The sequence below is a fragment of the Prionailurus bengalensis genome, chromosome D2 (assembly GCF_016509475.1).
Source record: "Prionailurus bengalensis isolate Pbe53 chromosome D2, Fcat_Pben_1.1_paternal_pri, whole genome shotgun sequence".
NCBI classification, from domain to species: Eukaryota; Metazoa; Chordata; class Mammalia; order Carnivora; family Felidae; genus Prionailurus; species Prionailurus bengalensis.
The window spans coordinates 16,711,135-16,735,769 of record NC_057351.1 but is presented as its reverse complement, the minus strand read 5'-3'; the positions used below and the strand labels follow the sequence as shown (position 1 = coordinate 16,735,769).

Genomic DNA, 24,635 nt, shown 5'->3' with positions numbered 1-24,635 from the left:
TTGTTTGAGAGAGAATCCTAAGTAGGCTCTACACTGTCAGTACAGAGCCCAATGTGGGGCTCAAACCCACAAACCATGAGATCATGACCTGACCCAAAGTTGGACACTTAACTGACTAAGCCACCCAGGCTCCCCAAAAGGGAAAGTTCTTATTTTCAGAGCAACTAGGAATTTTGTGTTGTTAAGAGCACTCAGTGATACAGGTATTGTTTGTGAAAATATTAAATTTCTAGTGATTTACCAGAGCTTATTACGTTAAAGCTTTACTTAGGTGATATATGCAAAATTTCAATATTAGATAAATGTGGAAATCTGCTTTATTTATGTTCCCATTCGTTTTCCAACTCATTGCAATCTGCTTTTCTGCCTCACAGCTATTGAGATTGCCCTTGTTACCCTCATATTGCTAAATCTAGTACATACTCTTAGTTTACATTTTTGCAGCATATGATACTACTGACTAATTTTTTGAAAGTTCCTTTTCCTACAGCTCTGAGACATCTTTTCTTTGAAATTCCTTTCTGTAGGATTTTGTTATTTTATTTTTCTACGTAGGCTCTGTATATATCCTAGATTCCTTGGCTGTATGTATGTAAAAGAAAACAGCTTAAACTAGCCTAAGCAGAGGAGGAAAATAAATTTTAAAGATTCAGGAATTTCTTATGAATGCAGCTGAGTATCTTCGTCTTTCATCTTTGCTTCTTTGTTTGCATCCTTTTTCATTTATCAGCTTTCTTTGCTTCTCTGTTTTACGTGAGGTTAGAAAGTGCCCACCCTGGGGCACCTGGGTGGCTCAGTCAGTGTAGCATCCATGCTTTCAGGCCCCGTGTCAGGCTCTGTGCTGACATCAGGCTCTATGCTGACAGCTCAGAGCCTGGAGCCTGCTTCGGATTCTGTGTCTCCCTGTCTCTCTCCCTTTCCCAGCTTGCGCTCTGTCTTTCTCTCAAAAATAAAATAAGACATTAAAAAAAATAAAAAAAAAAGTGCCTTTCCCACCAATGCCCAGGGAGAGATTGTTACAAATTACAAATGCCCCTAGAAGGATTTGCACTATGTATCTTATAAAGCATTTAGGGAAATCCAAATATAATTTACCATTTTTTATTATTAAAAATATTACTGAAGTGTTCTATTCACTCATTTGCAACTTTCAAGATAACTCTCTAATAGTTTAGTTTTTATTCTATTAAGTGGAAGTGAATTTGCCATACATAAATTTCTTGGAATTAGGCACTGTTAACCGTTTCTTCATCTTAACCTGACTAAAATTTTTGCTTGTTTTTTTTAATGAGTTCTCAGTTTATATTATGAAATGAAATTAAATTGTTTTTGAACTTGAGCTTATGGAAGAAGCAACACTGTTTTGATTAATTATGAACAGTTTTTCAATACATATTGCAATTTAAAAACAATTGACATCAATATTCATCGGTTTAAAGAAATAACAGAACTGTGGCAGAGCATCTTAATATTTTAGAAAAAGCCATGTTATTTTGTAAAGTCATCTTGTAAGGATTTCTCTACCAAAAATAATAAATTCTTATTATAGTAAACTTAGAAAATAGTAATCCTCAGAATAAATTGTAGAAAAATAAAGATACCGAATGAAAGAAGTCAGTCATAATACCAAAGATAACTACTGTCAGTGAGCAGATTTCATATTTTATGCACTTTTTTTTAAAGTTCTGTGCCTAATGTGGGGCTTGAACTCTTGACCCTGAGATCAAGAGTCCTATGCTCTACTGACTGAGCCAGCCAGACACCCCTGATTTTACTTTTTTTTTTATTTTACATATTTTGATTTGATTTGATTTTTTAATTTTTTTTCTTTTTTTAAATTTAAATTTTAGTTAACAAACAATGGAATATTGGTTTCTGGAGTAGAATTCAATGATTTATCACTTACATAAACAGCCAGTGCTCATCACAAGTGCCCTCCTTAGTACCCACCACCCATGTAGTCCCATCTCCCACCCACCTCCTTCCATCAACCCATAGTTTGTTCTCTAAGTCTCTTGTTTATTTCCCTCTCTTCTCCCCCCCCCCCACTTCCCACATGTTCATCTGTTTTGTTTCTTAAATTGATTTTACATATATTTTTTTAATGTTTATTTAATTTTGAGAGAGAGATGGAGCATGAGCAGGGGAGGGGCAGAGAGAGGGGGAGACACAGAATCCAAAGCAGGCTCTAGGCTCTGAGCTGTCAGCACAGAGCCCAACATGGGGCTCGAATCCAGGAACCATGAGATCATGACCTGAGCTGAAGTCAGACACTTAACTAACTGAGGCACCGAGGCGCCCCTGATTTTATGTATTTTTAATAAATATAATAAATAAAATAAAATTATGGTTTTGAGTTAGGAGCATCCAGATACAATATTAATTCAGTCCTATGTTTGTTGATACTTATTATTTTTTATAAATTTTTTAAATGTTTATTTTTGAGAGAGAAAGGGAGAGAGGGAGGGAGGAGCAGAGAGAGGGAGACACAGAATCCGAAGCAGGCTCTGGGCTCCGAGCTGTCGGCACAGAGCCCGGCACAGAGCCCGACGCAGGCCTGGAACTCACAAGCTGTAAGATCATGACCTGAGCCGAAGTTGGATGCTTAACCGACTGCGCCATCCAGGTGCCCCTGTTTATTGATATTTAGATGATTTCAGTTTTTCACTAACAAAGCATCTGGCTGGTATATTGATTATAGTGCTCCTGATATGGAAGAGATTTTGACAGAATCAGAAGTGAAATTGGATGGTGTTAGACAAAAGATCTTGCAAGTAGCCCAGGAGCTCTCAGGAGAAGACATGCATCAATTTCACAGAGCCATTACCACAGGTAAGTCCAGGTTCACGTCAATGGTAACTTTTTTTTTTTTTTTAAACCAGTGTGTTACATGATTTCTGTGTGGGTTGCGTTAATTTTAATTGACACTTGGTGAAATATTATTAGCTTTTAAAAATTGGGACTTCTGCATAATAATGTAAAGGTAATCCAAAAACATTAAATTGGCTTTATTTTTCTGAGTAGAATAGTCATCGATAGCTCTTAATAAAGTAATTGAAAAAAGATCTAACAGAGTGAACTTTAGCCTTGAGGGCATAGGGTGTATTCAGACAAGGCACGTTGCATTTCCCACTATGGGGATATCTTACTGGTGGCTCTAAGCTTCAGTTTCAGGGAATGTATCACCTAGCCAGATGGACCCAAACATCTCGCAGGACGACTCCATAGTGGAATTTTAAGATAGTACTGGGTTTTATATAAACACGAATCACTTCAAATATATACAGATGAATCGCATAAATAGTGAAGTGCTTGGTTCTTTTCTCTTCAACCTTTTTTTTAATGTGAGTTCACTGACAGGAGAGGTACTGTATAATTAAGAAACACAAATTCAAAGGTTGAATTATAGAAGTATGTGAAATTATATGTTCTTTCTATCAAATAGCAGATTCCACTGAACTCCAGGCATTTCATCATGAGAAATGAGTTTATGTGGTATCTGCTCAGTGTATGTCCAATTTTAGGGTGAACATTTATAATTTCACTTGTTTTCAGAAATGTCAATCTGTAGTATGTTCAGATGTCTTTTGTTGTTGTTGCCCAATGATTACATGTACAGTTGACCCTTGAACAATGCTGGGATTAGGGGCGCTGACCCCTTGCACTGCCAGAAATCTACATAAAACTTTTGACACTCCCCAAACTTAACTACCAATAGCCAACCGTTGACTGGAAGCTGTACCAATAATGTAAACGGTTTATTAACATGCATTTTGTATATTATGTGTATTTATTGTGTTCTTAGAATAAAGTAGGAGAAAAGAAAATGTTATTAAGAAAAACACAAGGAAAATACATTTATAGTTCTGTACTAATTTATTGAGAAATCCACGTATGTATGGACTATTGCAGTTGAAACCCATGTTGTTCAAGGGTCACCTGTTGTGTGTGTGTGTGTGTGTGTGTGTGTGTGTGTGTGTGTGTATGTGTGTATTTTCTATTGAGGTATAACTGACATATAACATTATATTAGTTTTAGGTGTACATTGTATATATTATGAAATGACCACCAAAATAAGTTTAGTTAACATCCATCACTGTACATACAGAATTATTTTTCTTTATGATGAACTTTCAGGATCTATTAGCACATTTTAAGTAGGCAATACAATATTATTAGCTATAGTTGCCATGCTGTGCATTGCATCCCTAGGACTTTATAGACGTTTGTACCTTTTGAGTCCCTTCACCCATTTTGCCCATCTCCCGCCTCTGGCAACCACTTGAAATATCTTTTGATATTAGTGAAAGAAAGTACCTGCTCACCTCAGTTAAAGCTGGGGTGTATTACTAGAAACTGAAGTGATAAACAGTTAATGAAGAGTCATTATAGTATATTTCTGTCATTGTTATTTACTACCAGGGATTTGTTTTTTTAAGTAATAGTGCATATAATGGAAAAGGTTTAATGAACTCAGTCTGTACTGTCATGTGGCACGACCTTGACCATGACAGATTCGGCACGGCTCGGAGAGAAGATCGGAGTATCGGTAAGATGGGTGAAGCAAAAGCTGAGACAATCCTCGTGAAGAAAAAGTGATAATATCTTCATGATCTTGTAGCAGAAAAGATGTTTTAAAAATGACACAATCATTGCAGTGCCTGGGTGGCTCAGTCACTGGTTAAGCATCCTACTCTTGGTTTTGGCTCAGGTTATGATCTCACAGTTCGTGAGTTTGAGCCCTGTACCGGGCTCTGTGCTGACAGTGCAGAGCCTGCTTGGGGCTCTCTCTGTCTCTCTGCCCCTCCCTCACTTGCCCATGGGTGCACGCATGCTCTCTCTCTTTCTCAAAATAAATAAATAAACTTAAAAAAAAATTGGGGCACCATGGTGGCTTAGCCCATTGAGTATCTGGTCTTGGTCTTGGCTCGGGTCATGGTCTCACAATTTGTGGATCGAGCCACGTCGAGCCCGTGTCAAGCCCTGTGTCGGGCTCTACACTGACCGTGCAGAGCCTCCTTGGGATTCTCTCCCTCCTTCTCTGTCTCTGCCCCTCCCATGCCCATGCTCATGCTCGCTCTCTCTCTCTCTCTCTCTCTCTCTCAAAATAAATTTTAAAAAATGACACAAGCATTAACTGCTGATGGAAAAATGGATCAATTGAATTTCATCAAAATTAAGACATCATTTATCAGACCTCCTTTTCTTAAGTTGAAAAGGCAAGCTGAAGTCTGAGAGAAGACGTTTACATTTATGTGTTCGGTAAAAGACACATATACAGAATTCCTACAAATCAATGAAAAGACAAGCAATTTTAAAAATGGACAGGGACTCCTGGCTGGCTAGTTGGTGGAGCTTGTGATTCTTAATCTCTGGGTCATGAGTTTGAGTCCCATGTTAGGTGTAGAGATTCCATTTTAAATTTTTTTTTTTCAACGTTTATTTATTTTTGGGACAGAGAGAGACAGAGCGTGAACGGGGGAGGGGCAGAGAGAGAGGGAGACACAGAATTGGAAACAGGCTCCAGGCTCTGAGCCATCAGCCCAGAGCCTGACGCGGGGCTCGAACTCACGAGCCGCGAGATCGTGACCTGGCTGAAGTCAGACGCTTAACCGACTGCGCCACCCAGGCGCCCCTAGAGATTCCATTTTAAAAAAATGGACAAAAAACTTGAACAGGGGCCTTAAAAAAAGTGAATATTCATATGGCTAAGAAGCCTATGAAAAGGTGCTGAGCATTATTGCCTAGAGTGATGCAAAGTAAAGTCAAATGAGATACTATTCACTCACCGGCATGATTAATTATAAAGACTGATGATGCCACTTTTTTTTTTTAAGTTTATTTTTATTTAGTTTGAAAGAAATAGCAGGCGGGGAGGGGCAGAGAGAACAGGAGATAGAATCCCAAGCAGACTCTGCACTGTCAGTGCAAAGCCAGATGTAGGGCTCAAACTTAAGAATTGTGAGATCATGACCTAAGCCAAAGTCAAGAGTCAGATGCTTAACTGACTGAGCCCCCTGGGCACCCCTGATGATACCACTTTATTATTATTATTAGAGAGAGAGAGAGAGCATGAGTGGGGGAGAGAGGCAAAGGGGGGGGGGTGGAGAGAGAGAGAGAAAGAGAAAGAATATCCCAAGCAGGCTTGATCCCATCACCCTGGGATCATGACCTAGGCTGAAATCAAGAGTCAGGTGTTCAACCGACTGAACCACCCAGATGCACTGAGACTGACAATATACTTTAAAAAACTCTGGCAGTATCTAGCTAAAAACATGCTCCTACTGTATGATTTCTTTTGGATATGTACCCTTAATAAAAGTGAGGCTTGTGTCACCAAAAGACAAAGGCAAGAAAACTTATAACAGCTGTAGTCATAATATTCTGAAACTGAAAAATGACCCAGACAGAAGAGTCGATAAGTACATGATGGTATATTTGTACAGTGTAATACTACATAGCAATAAAAAATGAGAAACATGCATCCCAGTAAGTATGAATCTCACATACATTCTGTTGGGCAAAATAAGCAAACACAAAGGAGTATCTATACTGTATAATTCCACTTATGTAAAGTTGAAAAACGCAACATTAATCTAGGGAGTTAGAAGGCAGGATAGTGGTTATCTAGGGGTTAGAGGTTGGGGGCAGGCGTTTCTGACTGGAGGCATGAGGGAACCTTCTGGAGTGATAGAAATGTTTTGTTTCTAGCTGGGTGGTGTTACATAGTTGTACACGTATGTAAAAATTCATTAAGTTAAACATTTGAGATTTATATTTAAGATTTATGCAGCTTATATATAAATTTTAACTCTCTCTTTTTTTTTTTTTTTTTTTTTTTACAAAGTCACTGTTGACATTTTCTTAGTTCTTTTTCCAGAGCCGATCTTTGTATTGGGAAATCACATCAATAATCTCTTCACGGCAGGGGTACCTGGCTGGCTTAGTCAAGGGTGTGTGACTCTTGATGTCAGGGTTGTGAGTTCGAGCCCCACTTTGGGTGTAGAGATTACTTAAATAAATAAAACTTAAAAAAAACCCTTCATGGCAGTCTTGTGGTGAAAATATGTGCCATGTTTAGTGAAAACAGCCATACCATTCATATTAATGACGTCCTTTGTCAGAATCCCTTTGGTGAGGTTTCTCTTGGGCACCCTGACATTTCTAGTTGTTAGGCTGGGCAGATAACGTTTGCGGCAACGTTTGCCTTGTTCTCTTTGATCTCCTGAAATTTTTATCTGCCTCTTCCAGTGGAAGTGGATTGGGGAGGAGGTAAGCTTAGACATCCAGCACGTTGACCTTTGTCAGTGCTCAGGGTTGACTGGAATCCAAAAGTGGCATTTCCAGGCCACGGACATGTTGTAGGTCTTTTCGTGGCTAGAGATCAGGAGGAGTGGTATTTATCATTTGTTGATACGTGAGTAGTATACTGCCGTGAGGAGTGCCAGTGACTTAGTGCTCTTGTTCCCTCCCCTAGAGCTGGAGTAGTAGCTTTGACCACACTAGAGAGATCCATGGCAGGCAGATTTCAGTCACGGTGGTCCTGCTATGCGTAAATAGGCACGCGTGTATAATCTCAAGGACTGTACTAGGTGGTGGAGTTGGTACTGGGGAGCAAGTTGGATCTCTCTCAGTTTCTAGAAAGTCCTTGATCTGAAGAAGCAGTATGGTCTAATGTCTTCCTGCATCAGAGTAACCAAATCCCATTCTACACCTTCTAAACATTCGATTAACTTGGGTAACTAGAGGCAAGAGTTGGAATAACTTCCATAAGCTTGATCATTTTTCTGTCACATCGTGCAGTAAGCCTATCTCATAAAAATTCATGGCAACATAATACATATACTAAAAGCTGACTACAGTTGTCTTCACTTTGACTTCAATCCGTGCTTAAAACTTTTACACTTCGGTAAAAACTTGCATATTTTCCTCACAGTGTTGGTGCGTTGTCATGTGATGATGTATTTAGATCTGAATTTCAAGTTAGTTCAAGGTTAAGCCCTACGAACCCAGGCAACTTAAAGTTCTGGCGGGACATTGTAGATCTGCTTGATTTGGCCCAGTGATGTGTTTGGTATGTTCTTCATTCATCACTGAGTAAAGTGTAAGGAAAGACTTTAAACCAGAGCAAGGACCATATGGATAGTGATATGAAAAGAAACTAGAAAGTTGCACTTCGCTCATAGAACAAAACAGAGAAATGCAGAAAAAAAGGCCAGAGGAGTATCAGTCGTGTTTCTTAGGAAAGAAACACTGCACTCTTGGAAAGAGCTTAGGTAGGGCATTAATAAAATGGGAGCGATCTTTAGATTTTCCCACTTCAGTGTATCATTGAGGATTATTTTAAGCACCATATTTCATTTTAGGTCCCTGTCTCTTCTTTGTCAGTTTATTTAAAAAATTTGTTTAATGTTCTTTTTTTTGTTTTGAGAGGGCGAGCGGTGGAAGTGCAGAGTGAGGGGGGAACAGGATCTGAAACCAGCTCGGGGCCGATGGCAGAGAACCCTATGCGGGGCTTGAACTCAAAAACTGTGAGATCATGACCTGAGCTGAAGTCAGACACCCAACCGACCCAGGGGCCCCTTTGTCATTTTTTTGGAAGATTAGCTACGTATGGATTAAAATTTTAAGGGTTCCCTACATCTCACTTTTCTGTAGTAAGTCCTTAAAATGAGGTTCTTTAAGTGGAAACAAAAGTTGTTTTTTTTTTTTTTTCTTTTAAAGTTAAGGAATAAAGCAGTTCAATAAAGAGGTATCTGGGACTTAAATTTTTGCTGACAGATATTTTATTTGATACCATAAGGTTATTTACAACTAGAGAAGCATTAACAATATGATGCTTCTGAATAGCTTGCTGCTTATAATTGTTAAATGCTTGTTTTGGTGTTACTCCAAATAGTTGTTTTTTTGACTCGAAGATAAAACAATTCTGGCATTGAACTAAAGGAGTTCTGTGCTTTTCCTCATTAAGAATAGTGCTAATGGCACGCAGAGCATTTCCCTAAGGGATACTTGTGTGAGCTCAAATGTCGAGTATCCTCCTAATAATTGAACAACAACAAAAACTTAGGTCTGTTTTCTACACATTTCTTATCAGAGTAGATTACAGATTGTCCCAAGGGATGGTTAAACAAATGAACAAATAATTAGTTGCTTGAAATAAGTCACTTAAAAAAATGTTGGGCTCTGTCATGTTTTTGTTTTGTGTTTTTCTCCTGTGGAGGAATTAACAGTTGGGGGAAAATGTTACCCATCTCAAAGAAAACAATTGTTTATACCACTCTGATAATAATGAAATTATTTAATTTTGAGACATTTTGGTGCACATAACTAAGTTCAGACCCTAACTAATATTTTGATTCTCTTATTCAGGAATGTGAATGATGTGTTCAGTGGATGTTTTGTGTCAGAGATTTTTTTTAAGCCATTGTTCTTTGTGACCTTCGCAGTATTCCTAAGTTAGAGATATTATATTTACTGCTAAGTAAGTGGGGAGTCTCACAGTGTTTAAGCAACTTGCCCAAGATAAGTTACTATAAGATATGGTTGGTTTCTTACCATATGGATTTAATTTACCTGTTGACTTTAATTTTTTTATGTTTATTTTTGAGAGAGAGAGAGACAGAGACAGAGACAGAGTGAGAGCGGGGGAGGGGCAGAGAGGGAGGCACAGAATCTGAAGCAGGATCTAGGCTCTGAGCTGTCAGCACAGAGCCCGACGTGGGGCTTGAACTCACGAGCTGCAAGGTCGTGACCTGTGCCAAAGTCTGATGTTTAATTGACTGAGCCACCCAGGTGCCCTGAGATTTTTTAATGTTTATTTAGTTTTGAGAGAGAGAGAGAGAGAGAGAGAGAGAGAGAGAGAGTATGAACAGGGGAGGGACAGAGAGAGAGGGAGACACAGAATCCAAAGCAGGCTCCAGGCTCCGAGCTGTCAGCACAGAGCCCAATGTGGGGCTTGAACTCGTGAACCGTGAGATCATGACCTGAGCCACAGTCGGATGCTTAACCAACTGAGCCACCCAGGTGCCACTGTTATTTCTTAAAATAAGTCCAGAGGTGGGAGAATTTCAGGAAGGACATCTCTTCACGCTTCAACATACGTTCTGATTTTGTGCAGTGCAGCTAGGGGGCAAGCTGCAGAATTATGTTATTTGAGGGGTGGGGAGACTGGGGAGTTGCTTTAAGTCCAGAGATGCAGCTGTGAGGATTTGTGTTGTGCAGCTGAGTTGTGGCCCCCATCTGTGAACCTCCAAAGAAATGTGCTAAGGGGACAAGCAGATAGCATTTGGGAGGTTTGTCAGGAACCAGTGATATAAACAGGTGTTTCATGCAAAGCATATGTGCTCAGATTGCGTAATAGTCTTTGAGGTTGGTTCAGCAGAGCTTTGCTTTGTTTGAGACATACCCCATGATGGTGAGGGTAGCAACACATAGGGGAGAGGTCTGGGGGAAGGGAATCTGCCCTGGGCACACCCTTCCCCCCAGCCCCCCCAAAAAGTGACATCCAAACTTTTCTTCTCTTCCACTCCCTTTATATATATCCCAGGGGTTAGAGAGAGGATGATGAGAGAGGAACAGAGATTTGATGAGTGTGGAGAGAGTTGGAAGCTGAGATGGAGGCAGGCTCCCCACACAGTCAGGGTCCCCGGTCACCAAATGACTGTCATTTTAACGGAGACAGTCATGGGAAGAGTTTGATGATGTTCCCGATATCAAATCATGCCTCTGACAGTGGCTTCATTTAGATAAAGAAAGACAAATGCAACAAAAGATCTTTCCATCAGCACCTAAAAATCAAGAAATAATTTGAGAGTTATCAGAATGATTTGATAAATAACTTATGCTGTATCTTATAGCACTTGATAAGCAGTTTTATAATAAACAGAGTTTAGCATAGTACGATAGTACAAGAATGTATTTGAAATTTGCGGTTTATATTGCCTTACATAACAATTATGTTCCTGTTAAAAGAGTTGGAATATTACTGCAAGGGACAAGGGAGTTGACAATGCTGACAGGAGACGTTTAAGGGATTGCTATCACGAGTAAGTGAGATAGGAAGAGAATGTGATCCTCTGGTATTAGCAGAGTCATCTTGGAAGGATTTAGAAGATCCCCAGATTACTATTAACTTTTCTACTCATTCATGTTTGCTTTTTGAACAGATAAAAACTGACGGAGGTGAAGTAGAAAGAGAGCTTTTGCTGTCAGACAGGCTTGGGCTTATGTGTTTTCTCTGATGTTCCTTAGATCCATAACCTTGGAGCACAGTATGCAACTTGTTTAAATTTCAGCTTTCTCACCTGTTATGGGAGAACGATAGTAGCTGCCTCACGGGTTGTTTTGAAAACTAGATGAAATATGTGTATGGGAGGCATTTCTTACTTTGTTTGGCACATCACTGTTAATGTGTTTGTGTTCCCTTTTGGAATTTAGCAGAATTAATCTGTAATAGTGTGCTAAATTAAATTTATTTTCAGTAATACTTATTTTCTGAACACATACTCTTCAGTGCTGAAGAAAAAGCCCTGTTCAAATAGACAGTATCCAATTAGGCAAAATCCAAATTGGTGAACTTGTGTTTAAGTTTTACTGTTGATAGTATAATTGGATATACTCTACAAAGCTAAGGCTTATGGATATATTTTCGGTGTATAATTTATATATTTGAGAGTAGATTTTTTTTTTTAGCAGAGTGGCATGTGAATCAAACCTGCATCTGATTTTACTTAAACATTTCAGGGATCTGAAAAAGCTAACTTTTGAAAAAAAAATCTGATGGTATTCTTAAAAATAGCTGGGTGGCTCAGTTAAGCATCTGACTTTGGCTTGGGTCATGATGTTGTGGTTCGTGGGTTCTGTGCTGACAGAGCCTGGAGCCTGCTTTGAATTCTGTGTCTCCCTCTCTCTGCCCCTCCCCCGCTCACGCTGTCTTTCTGGCTCTCAAAAAATGAATAAACAGTAAAAAAAAGTTATAAATGTAATTTTTAAAAATTGAGATACAATTTATACACCATAAAATTAACCCCTTTAAATTGTGTAATTCATTGGTTTCTTTTTTGTTTTGTTTTGTTTTGTTTTGTTTTAGTGTTTATTTATTTTTGGAGGAGAGAGATACAGAGTGTGAGCAGGGAGGGGCAGAGAGAGAGGGAGACACAGAATCGGAAGCAGGCTCCAAGCTGTCAGCACAGAGCCCAACGCGGGGCTCGAACCCACAAACCGTGAGATCATGACCTGAGCTGATGTCGGACACTTAACCAACTGAGCCACCCAGGCGCCCCTGTAATTCGTTGCTTTTTACTGTGATTATAAGTTTGTGTAGCTTTCACCACTGATTCCAGAATGTTTTCATCACCCTGTAAGGACACCCCCTACCCATTAGCAGCCACTCCCCATCTTCCTTCCCCCATGCCAAGCCTAGGCAGTCACTATTTGACTTTACATCTCCATGGATTTGCCTATTCTGGATATTTCATATAAATAGAATAATACAGAATGTGGCCTTTTGTGTCTGGCTTTTGTCACTTACGATAATGTTTTCAAGGCACTCGTATATGTCCTAGCACATGTCAGAACTTTATTCCTTTTTAAGGCTGAATAATATTCTCTTGCGCATATATACCACATTCTGCTTATCCATCAGTCGATGTGCATTTGGGTTGTTTCTGCTCCTTGGTTATTGTGAACGATACTGCTATAAACATGTGTCCACAAGCCTCTGTGAACCTGTGCTTTCAGGTTCTTGGGTATATATATACCTAGGAGTGGAATTGCTGGGTCATATGGCAGGCAATTTTTTTAAAACACTGAAAGCCTAGGGGTGCCTGGGTGGCTCAGTCGGTTAAGCGTCCGACATCAGCTCGGGTCATGACCTCGTGGTCTGTGAGTTCGAGCCCCGTGTTGGGCTCTGATCTGCCAGCTCGGAGCCTGGAGCCTGCTTCGGATTCTGTGTCTCCCTCTCTATCTGCCCCTCCTCCACTTACACTTTCTCTCTTTCTCTCCCTCTCTCTCTCCCTCTCTCTCTGAAAAATAAATAAACATTAAAAAAATTTTTTTAAACACTGAAAGCCTGGAAAAAAAGGCTAGTTTAGAATGAAACCTCTGCCTGGTCTGTTTGCCTTTCTTTATATATGTTTTTTTTTTTTTTTAAATTTTTTTTAATCTTTATTTTTGAGAGAGAGAGACAGTGTGAGCGGGGGAGGGGGCAGAGAGAGAGAGGGAGACAAAGAATCCGAAGCAGGTTCCAGGTTCTGAGCTGTCAGCACGGAGCCCGACACGGGGCTCGAACCCATGGACCACAAGATCATGACCTGAGCCGAAGTCGGGCGCTTAACTGACTGAGCCACCCAGGCACCCCCTTTATATATGGTTTTTGATGGAGATTTGGACTGGGTGTATACTGCTTAAATATTATAAGAATAAGTGAAAATAATCAGAAGCGTTTAATTGGGTTTCCTTGTATATGTTCTAATAGGAGAACATGGAGAAAAATAGCAAATTACATAAAAACAACCTACAGACTTCTCTCTTACTGGCAGCTGATTCTGTAAATAATTCTAATTGGATTTCATCCAAGGCAAAAGCAGAAGGGGAAGGCATTGTTTGATGGAATATGGCAGTAGGTTGAAATTTTTCACCTTGGGGATTATTCACTGAAAATAGCGGATGTCCTTTTTATCAAGTTGAAACATAACTTGTTTAAACATCCTTTTACCTAGATGTGACCAAAAATGCTTTTCAGTGTTTGGGGCCAGATGTCCTTGAACTCTCTGTGCGGTATATCATGAAACCTAATAACCATGGAGCAAAAATGGCCACCTCATCCATGAAGTAACTTTAAACAAACACATCCCAGGGACAACTTAGATGGTGACTTTAGATACACTTGAAAATGTACTGTTTGACAGCCATGCACATTAATATAGACTGACACCACAGATGGATTTTGAGGGCTGTTGTCTGTATCTCTTTCTGCCCCCGTGAAAAATAAATCCGATACCTTGAAGACCTCGAATTCTGAACTTTATCAGTTTGATAAAGTTTGATTCTTATCTTATAAGAATATTTCTTTCTTAGTGGACTTAAATCCAAAGTACTATATATTAAGTAAAATTGGAGAATTCTGAACATTTGAATAGCAGATTTTAAAATAGTTTTGCCAGAGCACTTAAAGTTTCCTAAAACCAGTAAGAGGAGAGAGAGATTATTTTGAAGAATTTACTAACATTTGAGTCTCTTTCTCAAGGTGCTTTGGGGTGGGGAGAGGAGAAAGTTGTGAAGACATCATTCATTCCCTCAAAACTCTGTGGTGCAAAAAAACAGGCATTCATAACTTGGAGCTGGCTGACTAAGTTTTATGTAGTGGCTATGAAGAAATGCCTTGACTGGGTGTATCAGAACATGTCAACTTTTTTTTTACAGATAGAAGAAGATTTGAGAGAAGGCAACATAGGCACAGAATAGCACAGAATCATGAAAGTATATGGTGTGAGAGCCTGGAGAATAAGGTTAAGGCCTGGAGAACAGCTGAACTGGGGATTTAGTGGGGGAAAAGTTTGAGAAAAAGTGAAAATGTTTTGTATGGACTTGAACGTAAGGAGGCAGGTAAAGCGGAAGGGCACGAGCTTCTGGGTTGTAGGAATGTTTTTTTACTATGTGACCTGGGTGAATTTCTGAATTTCTTCTGGGCCTCGGTTCATCTATAAAGGAAGGATAGTGATACAGTCATGTAAGGTTATAATGAACATTAAAAAGATGGATGTAAAGTACCAGATACATTATTTTCTGTATAACTGACCCTCAAGACTTAGTAAGCTGCTACTAATATTTTATTTATATTTTTAAAAAGTTTTGTTGGAGGCTTCAGGGACTGGGAGATGTTTGTATACTTCTGTTCATAGCAGCATTATTCACAATACCCAAAAGGTGGAGGCAACCTAAGTACCCATTGATGGATGAACGGATAAACAAAATTTCACACGTCCATACAATGCAGTATTATTCAGCCCTAAAAAGGAAGAGAATTCTGACACAGGCTAGAGGGTGGATGAACCCTGAGGACCTTGTGCTAAGTGAGATAAGCCGGCCACAAAAGGATAAGTTCCATACCATTCCACTTCCACGAGGTAAGTAGAATAGTCAGATTCAGAGACGGAGAAAAGAATGCTGGTTGTTAGGGGCTTGAGGGAAAGGAGAAGGAGGAGTTATCTAACAGGTATAGAGTTTTAGTTTTGTAAGAAAAAATAGATGGTGGTGACGGTTGCACCACAGTGTGAATGAATGCCACGAAACTGCACACTTAAAAATTGTTAAAATGGTTAGTTTTATGTCGTCTGCTCTATTTGGTGAGTTTAATACTACTGCATATGCATTCATTTGTAAGAATGCAAACATTTTAGCAACAACTTACTACTGATTTTTACGTCATTCGGCAGTGCTTTGTTGCAGAAGCAAATGACGTTTCTGTGTTGTTGCCGTATAATCTAGTTTCACTAAATGGATTTTTTTTTTGACATGTCATTAGGAAGATTAGTTCCTACCATTCTGAATTTGAAAAGTACCATAGAGATCATTGTATCTAGTACTTCTGTTTTACAAATGAGGGACAGGCCTGGGAGTTGGTTGGACTTAGTTGATTTTATTAACTACAAATCATTTTAAGAATGTATTTGTTGGAACCGTTTTCCGTGCTTTGAGTGGGCTCATGTGGATAAAACAACTGTACAACTGATGAATTTTGCCAAATATATTTTTCCAGTCACAGAGGAGTGTGGTTTTACCACTATAGATAGCATCTTGGTTAAAGAAAGTCCATTAAGAATCAGGAATAGTTTTTGTTTTTTTAAATTTTTTTCGGTTTCTTATTTATTATTGAGAGAGAGAGAGAGACAGAGCACAAGCAGGGGAGGGTTAGAGAGAGAGGGAGACGGAGAATCTGAAGCAGATTCCAGGCTCTGAGCTGTCAGCATAGAGCCCGATGCGGGGCTCGAACTCACGAACTGTGAGATCATGACCCAAGCCGAAGTTGGATGCTTAACTGACTGAGCCACCCAGGTGCCCCAGGAATAGTTTTTAAAATACTGGTTTGCTATTTCACTGCTTGTCCCCCCCTCCCATTGTTGAGCGATAAAACAAAATTATTTCTCTTTGACTATTCAAGGCATTTCATTTGTATGGTCCCTGTACTAAATTTAGCTCCATTTCTACCCTTTCATGTCCCACCACTCCTTAAAGGACTTCTAAACAAAGGGACATCTACTCTGGGATGCTATCCTTAAGCATCATGAAGAAGGTCCTAGAATTTCAGTTTTGAACAGGATCAAGTTCTTCCACATGATTTGACATGATTTGCCCTTGCTGATCTTTGTAAGCAAATTAGTGCAATATAGTGGTATTTGTTCTAGAATCACTAGAATGATTTAAGCCACCATGTTTAGAGAGCTGAGGTGGTCAGAATCCTTTTGATGTTGTTTTAACTTTTTAAATATTTTTGTTTTTGAGAGAGAGGGAGAGTGTGAGCTGGGGGTGGGGGGGTGTGGGGGAAGAGAGAGAGAGAGAATATCTTAAGTAGCTCCATGTTGAACGGGGCTTAATCCCACACAGCTGGGATCATGACCTGAGCCCAAATCAGGAATTGGATGCTCAACCAATTGAGCCACCTAAGTGCCCCCAGATGTTGTTTTATTTACTTATTTATTTTAATTTTTTTAATATTTATTTTTGAGGGAGAGAGAGACAGAGCATGAGCTGGGGGAGGGGGCAGAGAGGGAGGGAGACACAGAATCTGAAGCAGGCTCCAAGCTCTGAGCTGTCAGCACAGAGCCTGATGCGGGGCTCGAACTCATGAACTCGGTCTCAAGTGAGACCATGACTTGAGCCAAAGTCAGATGCTTAACCGACTAAGCCACCCAGGTGCCACCCCTCCAGATGTTGTTTCAAGTAGCAGGTTTCCTGTTTCCCACTGTTTGTAATCACTGCATGTGTATTACATTTTAATTTTTTATTTCTCCATGATTTTATGGGTTTTTCCCCCAAAATGGGCACTTCCTTGTTAATTGAATGTTCTTATAAAACATAATCAAAAATTATTAAATAGTTTTTCAGAAATGGATCTACCTCATTTAATCATGTTTTTTGGTGTCTGTTTGTGCAAGATGGGCTAAGCACTAGGGATAGAACTGTGCTCAAGGTAGTTGTGGTACTGCCCTCCTAGCAGGGGATACTGCTAGGTATTAGATAAGGAATTTTACATTATTGAAATACAACTTTGATTAGTCCTAGAAGGGAAAGGCACACGGTACTAGGAGAACATCTAATAGGGGTTTGGCTTAGAATGGGGGTTGTCTGAGGCAGTTTCTTCAGAAGTCGATACTTCCTGGAACCCTACAGAATTAGTAACAGTTTATTAGGTGAAAGAGTGAGAAGACCGTGTTATGATGCTGAGGGAAGAGCATATAAAATCCCTTGAGGCAAGGGAGGGCACAGTATAGGTGAAGAACTGAAAACCGTAGGCACAGAAAGTGAAGGAGGTTACAAAAGTTTTGCATTATAGACACATTCATGTTCTCTGAATTCAGCTTAAGCATTCTGCCTACTAGCATTTCACAGTCAGGATTCTCCAGAGAAGCTGGAGAGCGAGCAAGCGAGGGATTGATACATGTGTTTAAAAAAATTGACTCGTGGGCGCCTGGGTGGCGCAGTCGGTTAAGCGTCCGACTTCAGCCAGGTCACGATCTCGCGGTCCGTGAGTTCGAGCCCCGCGTCAGGCTCTGGGCTAATGGCTCAGAGCCTGGAGCCTGTTTCAGATTCTGTGTCTCCCTCTCTCTCTGCCCCTCCCCCGTTCATGCTCTGTCTCTCTCTGTCCCAAAAATAAATAAAAACATTAAAAAAAAAAAAATTAAAAAAATTGACTCGTGATTGTGGGGGCTAGCAGGTATGAAATTTGCAGACTAGACTGGAAGGCTGGAATTTTAATACAGAGTTGATGCTGCAGTCTGGAGTCTGAAATCTACAGACTGGAAATGCAGGCAAGCTTTCTCTGTTGCAGTTTTGGGAAACCGTGTTCTTTGTTCATAAGGCCTTCAGCTGACTAGATGAACAACCTCCGCCCACCCCCATTATGGAGGGTAATCTGCTCTACTCGGGAGTTCTACTGATTTAAATATTAATCACATCTAAAAGTAGCCACTGTACACAGTATTGCTGTAAGAGAATAGAAAATAGGCTGGTTTAGTTTAAGCGATAACCTCACTTCTGGTATCTTCGACCTTGACTTGCTCATTGGAACTCGTACCTTGACCATCAGATCAGCTTGAGATTATCGGTGTATAGATGTGATTATCCTCCTTCAGGCTTACACTATTCAGCTGAGACGATGACTGCTTGGTGGTGTCACTGAGCCATAGCTTGAAGGTTCAGAGAAATTTATGTTACCACCTTCAGCTGGTACATGACATAGTCCTGGTTCCTGTGCTCTCCCATCCCTGTCGATTAACATGTGTAGAACAGGAGCCTTGCCACTTGTGTTTGATTCTAACATTTAAAGCACTGCTATTTTTGTGAAACCTGGCCCTGAAATGTAAGCCAGCTGCAGGAATTTGGGGACAGGTTATGCCTAGAAATACTGAAGTAGTGAATTCTATTAACTGTAGGGAAAATTTGTATTGTAGAATATATACAAGTCTTACTGATTTTAAGGATTTTAAGAACAATTCTGACATTATACAAATATGGGTTTATGTACCCATCTTTGAAATTTAACCTTTTGTGCGTTGTAACTTGACTGTAGTATAAGTTGAGGCTGATGTAGGTGGAGGGTGAAATTAAGCAGGGTCTTACAAGCCATGTTAATGATTTTGCTCTCTATTCTGAGAACCATGGAGAGCTATTTGGGCTTTAAGCAGGAGAGTGATGTGATAATTCTTTATTAAAAAGGCAAATATTCAGTAGTGTGAGAATGGATGAGAAAAGGTCAGAAGTGGATGGGGTGGGGAGATCAGGAGACTCTTAGAATTGGCAAAACAAAGAGGGGGAGGGGACTGCATGTGGAAGGAAGATTGTGAATTCATTGTTGGGCGTATTGATTTTGAGGTCCTTCTGATGGAATTGTCAAGTGTGTATTTAGATATATGTGACTCTGAGCCAGAGATGTGAAGTTGGGGGATGGCAGGGTTCACTGAAGCCAAGTGTAAGTGAATTTGAGAGAGCCTGGGGCTGATAGAGGCAGAGACTAAGAAGACCTGGCCAGAGAAGTAGAAAAAACGGGAAATCGGAGGATGATGCATTCAAAGGGACCAAATGAAAACTTGTTTAAAGAATCCCTCCTTTCAAGTGGTCAGACTACTGACTGCTGCTAAGATTGAGACTGAAAACATGTCCATTCAGCTTACGAGATAGTATAATCTTAGTGAGAGCTGTTGTGGTGTAGAGATGGGCTCAAACTAGGATGAAGTAGGTTGAGAAGTATGAGGTGCGGTTATCGAGGAATGTGGCAGAAAGTAGCTCTGAAGAGGAGAAGAGAGATAGGACCAATAGATGGAGAGATCTGAGCATGTTTTACTGACCATTAGCATCCAACAGAGAACATAAATAATGTGGAGCATCGAAGGGAGAATCTGCCTTCAGCTTCCCACTGGGATCGCATCTTTATCCTGATCCTGGGGACAGTACAACCTCAAAAGATAAAGTACCTCCTCTATAATGATGGGGTAAAGGGGAAATAATACCATTTTTTATTTTCCTAATTCCCTATTATATTCATCAGGGTCTGAACAGGAAACGAGCCGCACAGTAATTTGAACAGGGCAAGTTTAACACAAAGAATTAACTGTGTATGAGGGGAAAAAAAGAATTAACTGTGTTGGAGATTATCTGATGAGAGGAAAATTGTACTCTAAAGAGTATAGGAATATCAGAGGGACAGCCACTACCCCAGGGCTAAGGCCAGGGCATCCAAGAGAGGAACAAATCTGGAAGAGTGCACCCCTCAGCCCCTTGAGGGCGTGGCCCATTGGGTGTCAGGGGAGTTTGCTGAGGTGTGGAGCAGATAAAATTCTCTGGGAAGCTGTCTATGGGGAGGTGCTGTGCCATCAGGCTCCTTGCGCACGGTGGTGGCTCCCTGGGGAAGCTGCTCCCGAGGAAATGCCACGTGCTACTGGCCACCTCAAGCACCAGGTTGCCCCACATGTAGAAGGCTGCTGGGGGGGGACACACTAGAACGAGGAAGAGCACCTTCTCCTCCTCTGCTTTCCTTCCAGTGCTGTCTACCAACAAAGTTCAATATCGTGCCAGCTGGCAAAGGAGAAATGTTTTAGAGTCCGCCTCCATTATCCGAAATAGTGGAGCTGAGAGACGGTAAATTGGCAAGTGATGTCTATTATTGATCTTTAAAACTTTTTCCACTGTTTTGCTATAATGATTATAATGATGAATATCCTTGCACACGTGTCTTCTGTGTGGCTCATTCATAAGAGCTGACCGAAGGAGAGCCTATTGACAGATACTAGAGTGGTCCTTAGGTTTTGCTTTTTCTTTTTGTGTGCACGAAGTTCTTTCTGGAAGGAAATGTGAAGTACAGATTGTCTTTGGGAAAGAGAAGTGGGTGGTCACCTATTCTTAAAACTAAAATTTTACAAAAATATTTTTTATTGTAAACGTAGAAGATGTTATCTATTCTGTCAACCTGAAGTTTATTGTTTCATTTCTCAGCATGTTATAGTTTATTAAACAGTGACCTATTCTATTCTGTCCTGTTCTGTCAGCTAAAGGCACCGATTTCTGACCTTGCTTCAACATCACTCGTGGCCCCAAATGAGTCAGGATATTTTCATTCAGTTGTTTCCTCTTACTGCTATCAGAACCAAGTCATCCACTTCCTTTTGTGTCTTTGACCCTGCTGCGGCATTTGATGCGACGATACCACAGTGGGGTGAGCCTCAACGCTGCGGCCGCCACGCCTGACTGTCGGTGTCAGGGCTGGGAGTGTTCTTCCCAGGTGCCAGGGAGACAGCTTGGATCTGGGGATTCTACTCAGTCCTGAGTTTTCTTTCTGGAGTCAGAATTCCTTCTTCTCTTGTTTCTACAATAAAGCCTTTACAAAGAATACTGTTTCTTAACTCAGCAGTAATGATAATCATTTTAAGAAATACTTTTTCCCTGTATCATCTTATAGATTATGCCATAATAAACTAATATTGAAAATTGTGGCCATAGAACTTTGGTTTTTATATGTATATGTATTTTTTTAATGTTTGTTTTTTATTTTTATTGTTGAGAGAGAGAGAAAGCGCGTGCAGGCAGGGGAGGGGCAGAGAGAGAGGGAGACTAAGGATCCGAAGCAGGCTCCATGCTGACTGCCGGCAGAGAGCCAGATGTGGGGCTCGAACTCATGAACCATGAGATCATGACCTGAGCTGAAGTCGGATGCTTACCTGACTGAGCCACCCAGGTGTCCTAGAACTTAGTTGTTTTAAAACACTTGAAAAAGTATAGTACTACTTTCGACCTTTACCAAAATTTGTTTTAATTCAGTGTTAATTTTGTAGAACTTACATCTGATACAAGATTGTATTGCTCATTTTTTTTTTTAATGTTTTTATTTTGAGAGAGAGAGAGAGAGCAAGAGAGAATGCACATGGGGAGGGGCAGAGAGAGAGATTTCCAGGCAGGCTCTGTTCTGTCAGTGAGTCCGTGCAGAGCACTACACGGGCTTAATCTCGTGAACCATGAGATCATAACCTGAGCCCACATCAAGGTTGGACGCTTAACCGACTGAGCCACCTAGGTGCCCCTGTTTCTTTTTTTTAATTTAAATTATCAAAGTGGAAAGGAGTTACCTATTCTTAGATCCATTTTGGAGTAGGAGGAGAAAAATAGTATTTTGTATTTTGACACTTTATTCTGCATTATTTAAAGTGTTTTCTACCTATTAAAATTTCAAGAAAGATCCAAATGGTGTTTAATTTTATGCTTCATTTGATTAAATCATTATGTTTTGTTGCCTTAGAGAGCAAAAATTAATTGTATAGTTTCTGTTAAAGCCTTAGTAATTTTTATAATAGCCTTTCCTTAAATCAATTTTTTTTCTAAAAATCTTTGACGTTTCCCCATAGCAGAGAGAGTAGATTTCTAAGACTAATGCCGCATGAAGTAGAAAGAAGAACTTGAATCCATTTGTATTTGAGCTGTTCGTAAAGTTCAGTGACAGAAATGTTTGCTGTGTTCAGTATTGATCCCCACCATCTATCCCCAGGTAATTCTTCGTAGTCTAAGTATTGAATCCAGTGCCACCATTATAGTAGGCATCCATTAAGCTTTTGATGAGCTAGGTGTTGTGCAATTTGAAGTTTTTTTTATTAATGACGGTCTGACTAATGTAATGGTTGTTCCTTAGCAATTTTCTTGGTTGGTATTTCAGGACTGCAGGAATATGTGGAGGCAGTCTCTTTTCAACACTTCATCAAAACACGATCACTTATCAGTATGGATGAAATTAATAAACAATTGATATTTACAACAGAAGAATATGGAAAAGAAAATAAGACCGTAAGAATTTAAAATCACTTCACATATTTATATAATTTATGTAACCGTATAATGGTTATAGGAGGTTTGCTGGCTTATAATGCTAAGAATATTGAGACGGTAGTGTTCTTTTCTAGAGTGTGGTTTCCAAGATTCCCAACTAAGGAAATGGTCTTTTAAAATAGTTTTGTTAGTGGATGGAACAAGAACAGCTATGGGTATGTTGGAGGGAAAACAATGCTGTTCACCTAAAGCGCTGTTAAGTGATTCCTGTTAAGTCCACTTTTGATTTTATTGTGCATTTACAGTGTGCCTTTCGTAAGCACTATCTCATTTAATTCTTTCATTAACTGTATGAGGTAAGAATTTTTACTCTCATTTTGCAAAGAAGTGGGCGTTAGAGAATTTAAATAACTTCTCAAAAGCCACACAACTAATTAAGTGTGGCAGAGCTAAACTTTGAAACCAGGTGTTTTGAAATGTAAGCCAGGTGCCCTTGTCCACCCTGCCACTGTTTCTCAGAGTGTGCTGCAGGAACCCTTGCACCAAGTATCTACCTCAAAGGAGTGTTTTACAGGATTTGATTGAAAGGTTTTCAATTAGGCAGTGTATATAGCATATGACCCATACGTGCTCAATAGTCAGTTAATATAAAATTGTTATTATATTAGGTGAGAGCTCTTAATCGCTTACTAATTCCCTAAAACTTGTATCTGAAAATTATATAGCTATTCCGAATTAAGAAAAGAGAAACTTTTGCAGTGTGACTTTTAAGTGAATACTATTTTTATGCTGGGTTTCAATATATAGTGTTCAGGCAATGAAAGAGGAGATTTTGAATATTTGGTACTTCCTGAGATACCAATACACTTAAGGATAAAATTAGTTTTTTCCTGTCTTTATTTTTCATAATTTTTTCTTTATTGTTTTTTTTTAACATTACTCAGAGCCGGAATGGGCAGGCAGAAGATGGAGGAAGCTGTAGAAATACTGTTTTCTTGAATATTAACTAAAATGTTAGCATCAAAAGGTCAGAGTTAATTTGGCATGACAGATACAACTTACTTTAAGGAAGCCATGTATATATTTTCTCAGTTTTTAAAATTATATGAAGTTTATTAAGGAGGATATTCACTTTTGAGAAGTAAAATTCCTGTATGTCTTTTATGTGTTTGGTGAAGATTGCATCGCAGAAAGAAGTAAAGAGCCTATTTGATCCTCTATCCGAAGTTACCACACCCTTCTTTCAAGTTCTTTCTAATTCAGAATGAAAATATCAGGGCAAGAGTGTAAAGAGAAACTGAGAGTAAATGCGCTGTTTTCAGGATTTAGGTAGTAAGTTATTTGAAGATTATGGTGTCATAATATTCACATATGCTTTTCAAAACCAGGCCACGTTCATAGATAGTTTTTCCTTTTAGTGCTAAAGATTCTTGGTGCTAAAACTTCTGGGATTTGATAGGGGAAGGTATTTTGTTCTGACTTGCCTGTTGAGAATATTGTCAAAACCATTTAAATTTCTCAGTGATTGAAGTTCACATTCCTTAATGTGACTTTCTACCCCTGACTGTCCTTTTGGAGTCATCCTGTACCATTTCTTACTTTAAACTTGACTCGAGGAGATACCTCACTCGTTCCTCAAACATACGACACAGTTCTCACCTGCATGCCTTTGCGGTGCTCTCTGCCTAAAATGGCCTCCAGTATAATTGCAACTTCACCTAGCTGAGTCTCCTATGGACTTCGAATAACAATTTAGGCATCTCCTCTTCCAGAAAGGCTCCAATAGAGCAAGGAAAAAATTGTTGTGGAAAGAGGAGATTGACATGATGGTAATGGTGATAGCAGCTAACATTTATTGAGTATTTACTTTGTGTTGGGCATTATGCCAAGAACTTGGTAAATGTTATCTCATCCTTAAAATAAACCTCTGAGGTAGGTACTGTTATCCCATTTTACAGATGAGGAAACTGAGGTTTAGAGAGATGAAATAACTTGCCCAAGGGCATACACCTTATGAAGCAAGGTCCTGGAAGAGGTGGGAGGAGATGGGTCAAGGTCATTTGGAAGAGTTAACCTCAAACAAGAGGAGGGACAACTCATCATCTGA

General features: G+C 39.7%; 1 protein-coding gene across 1 annotated transcript in view; it reads left to right on the top strand.

The window, feature by feature from the left end:
- The window catches only part of TSNAX (translin associated factor X), a 32,116-nt gene that overhangs the window by 4,671 nt on the left and 2,810 nt on the right, over positions 1–24,635 (top strand). Inside the window, exons 4-5 of the mRNA XM_043596307.1 lie at positions 2,702–2,832; positions 22,419–22,546. Coding sequence (XP_043452242.1) covers positions 2,702–2,832; positions 22,419–22,546 — 259 coding nt within the window. The remainder of the gene's footprint in view (positions 1–2,701; positions 2,833–22,418; positions 22,547–24,635) is intronic.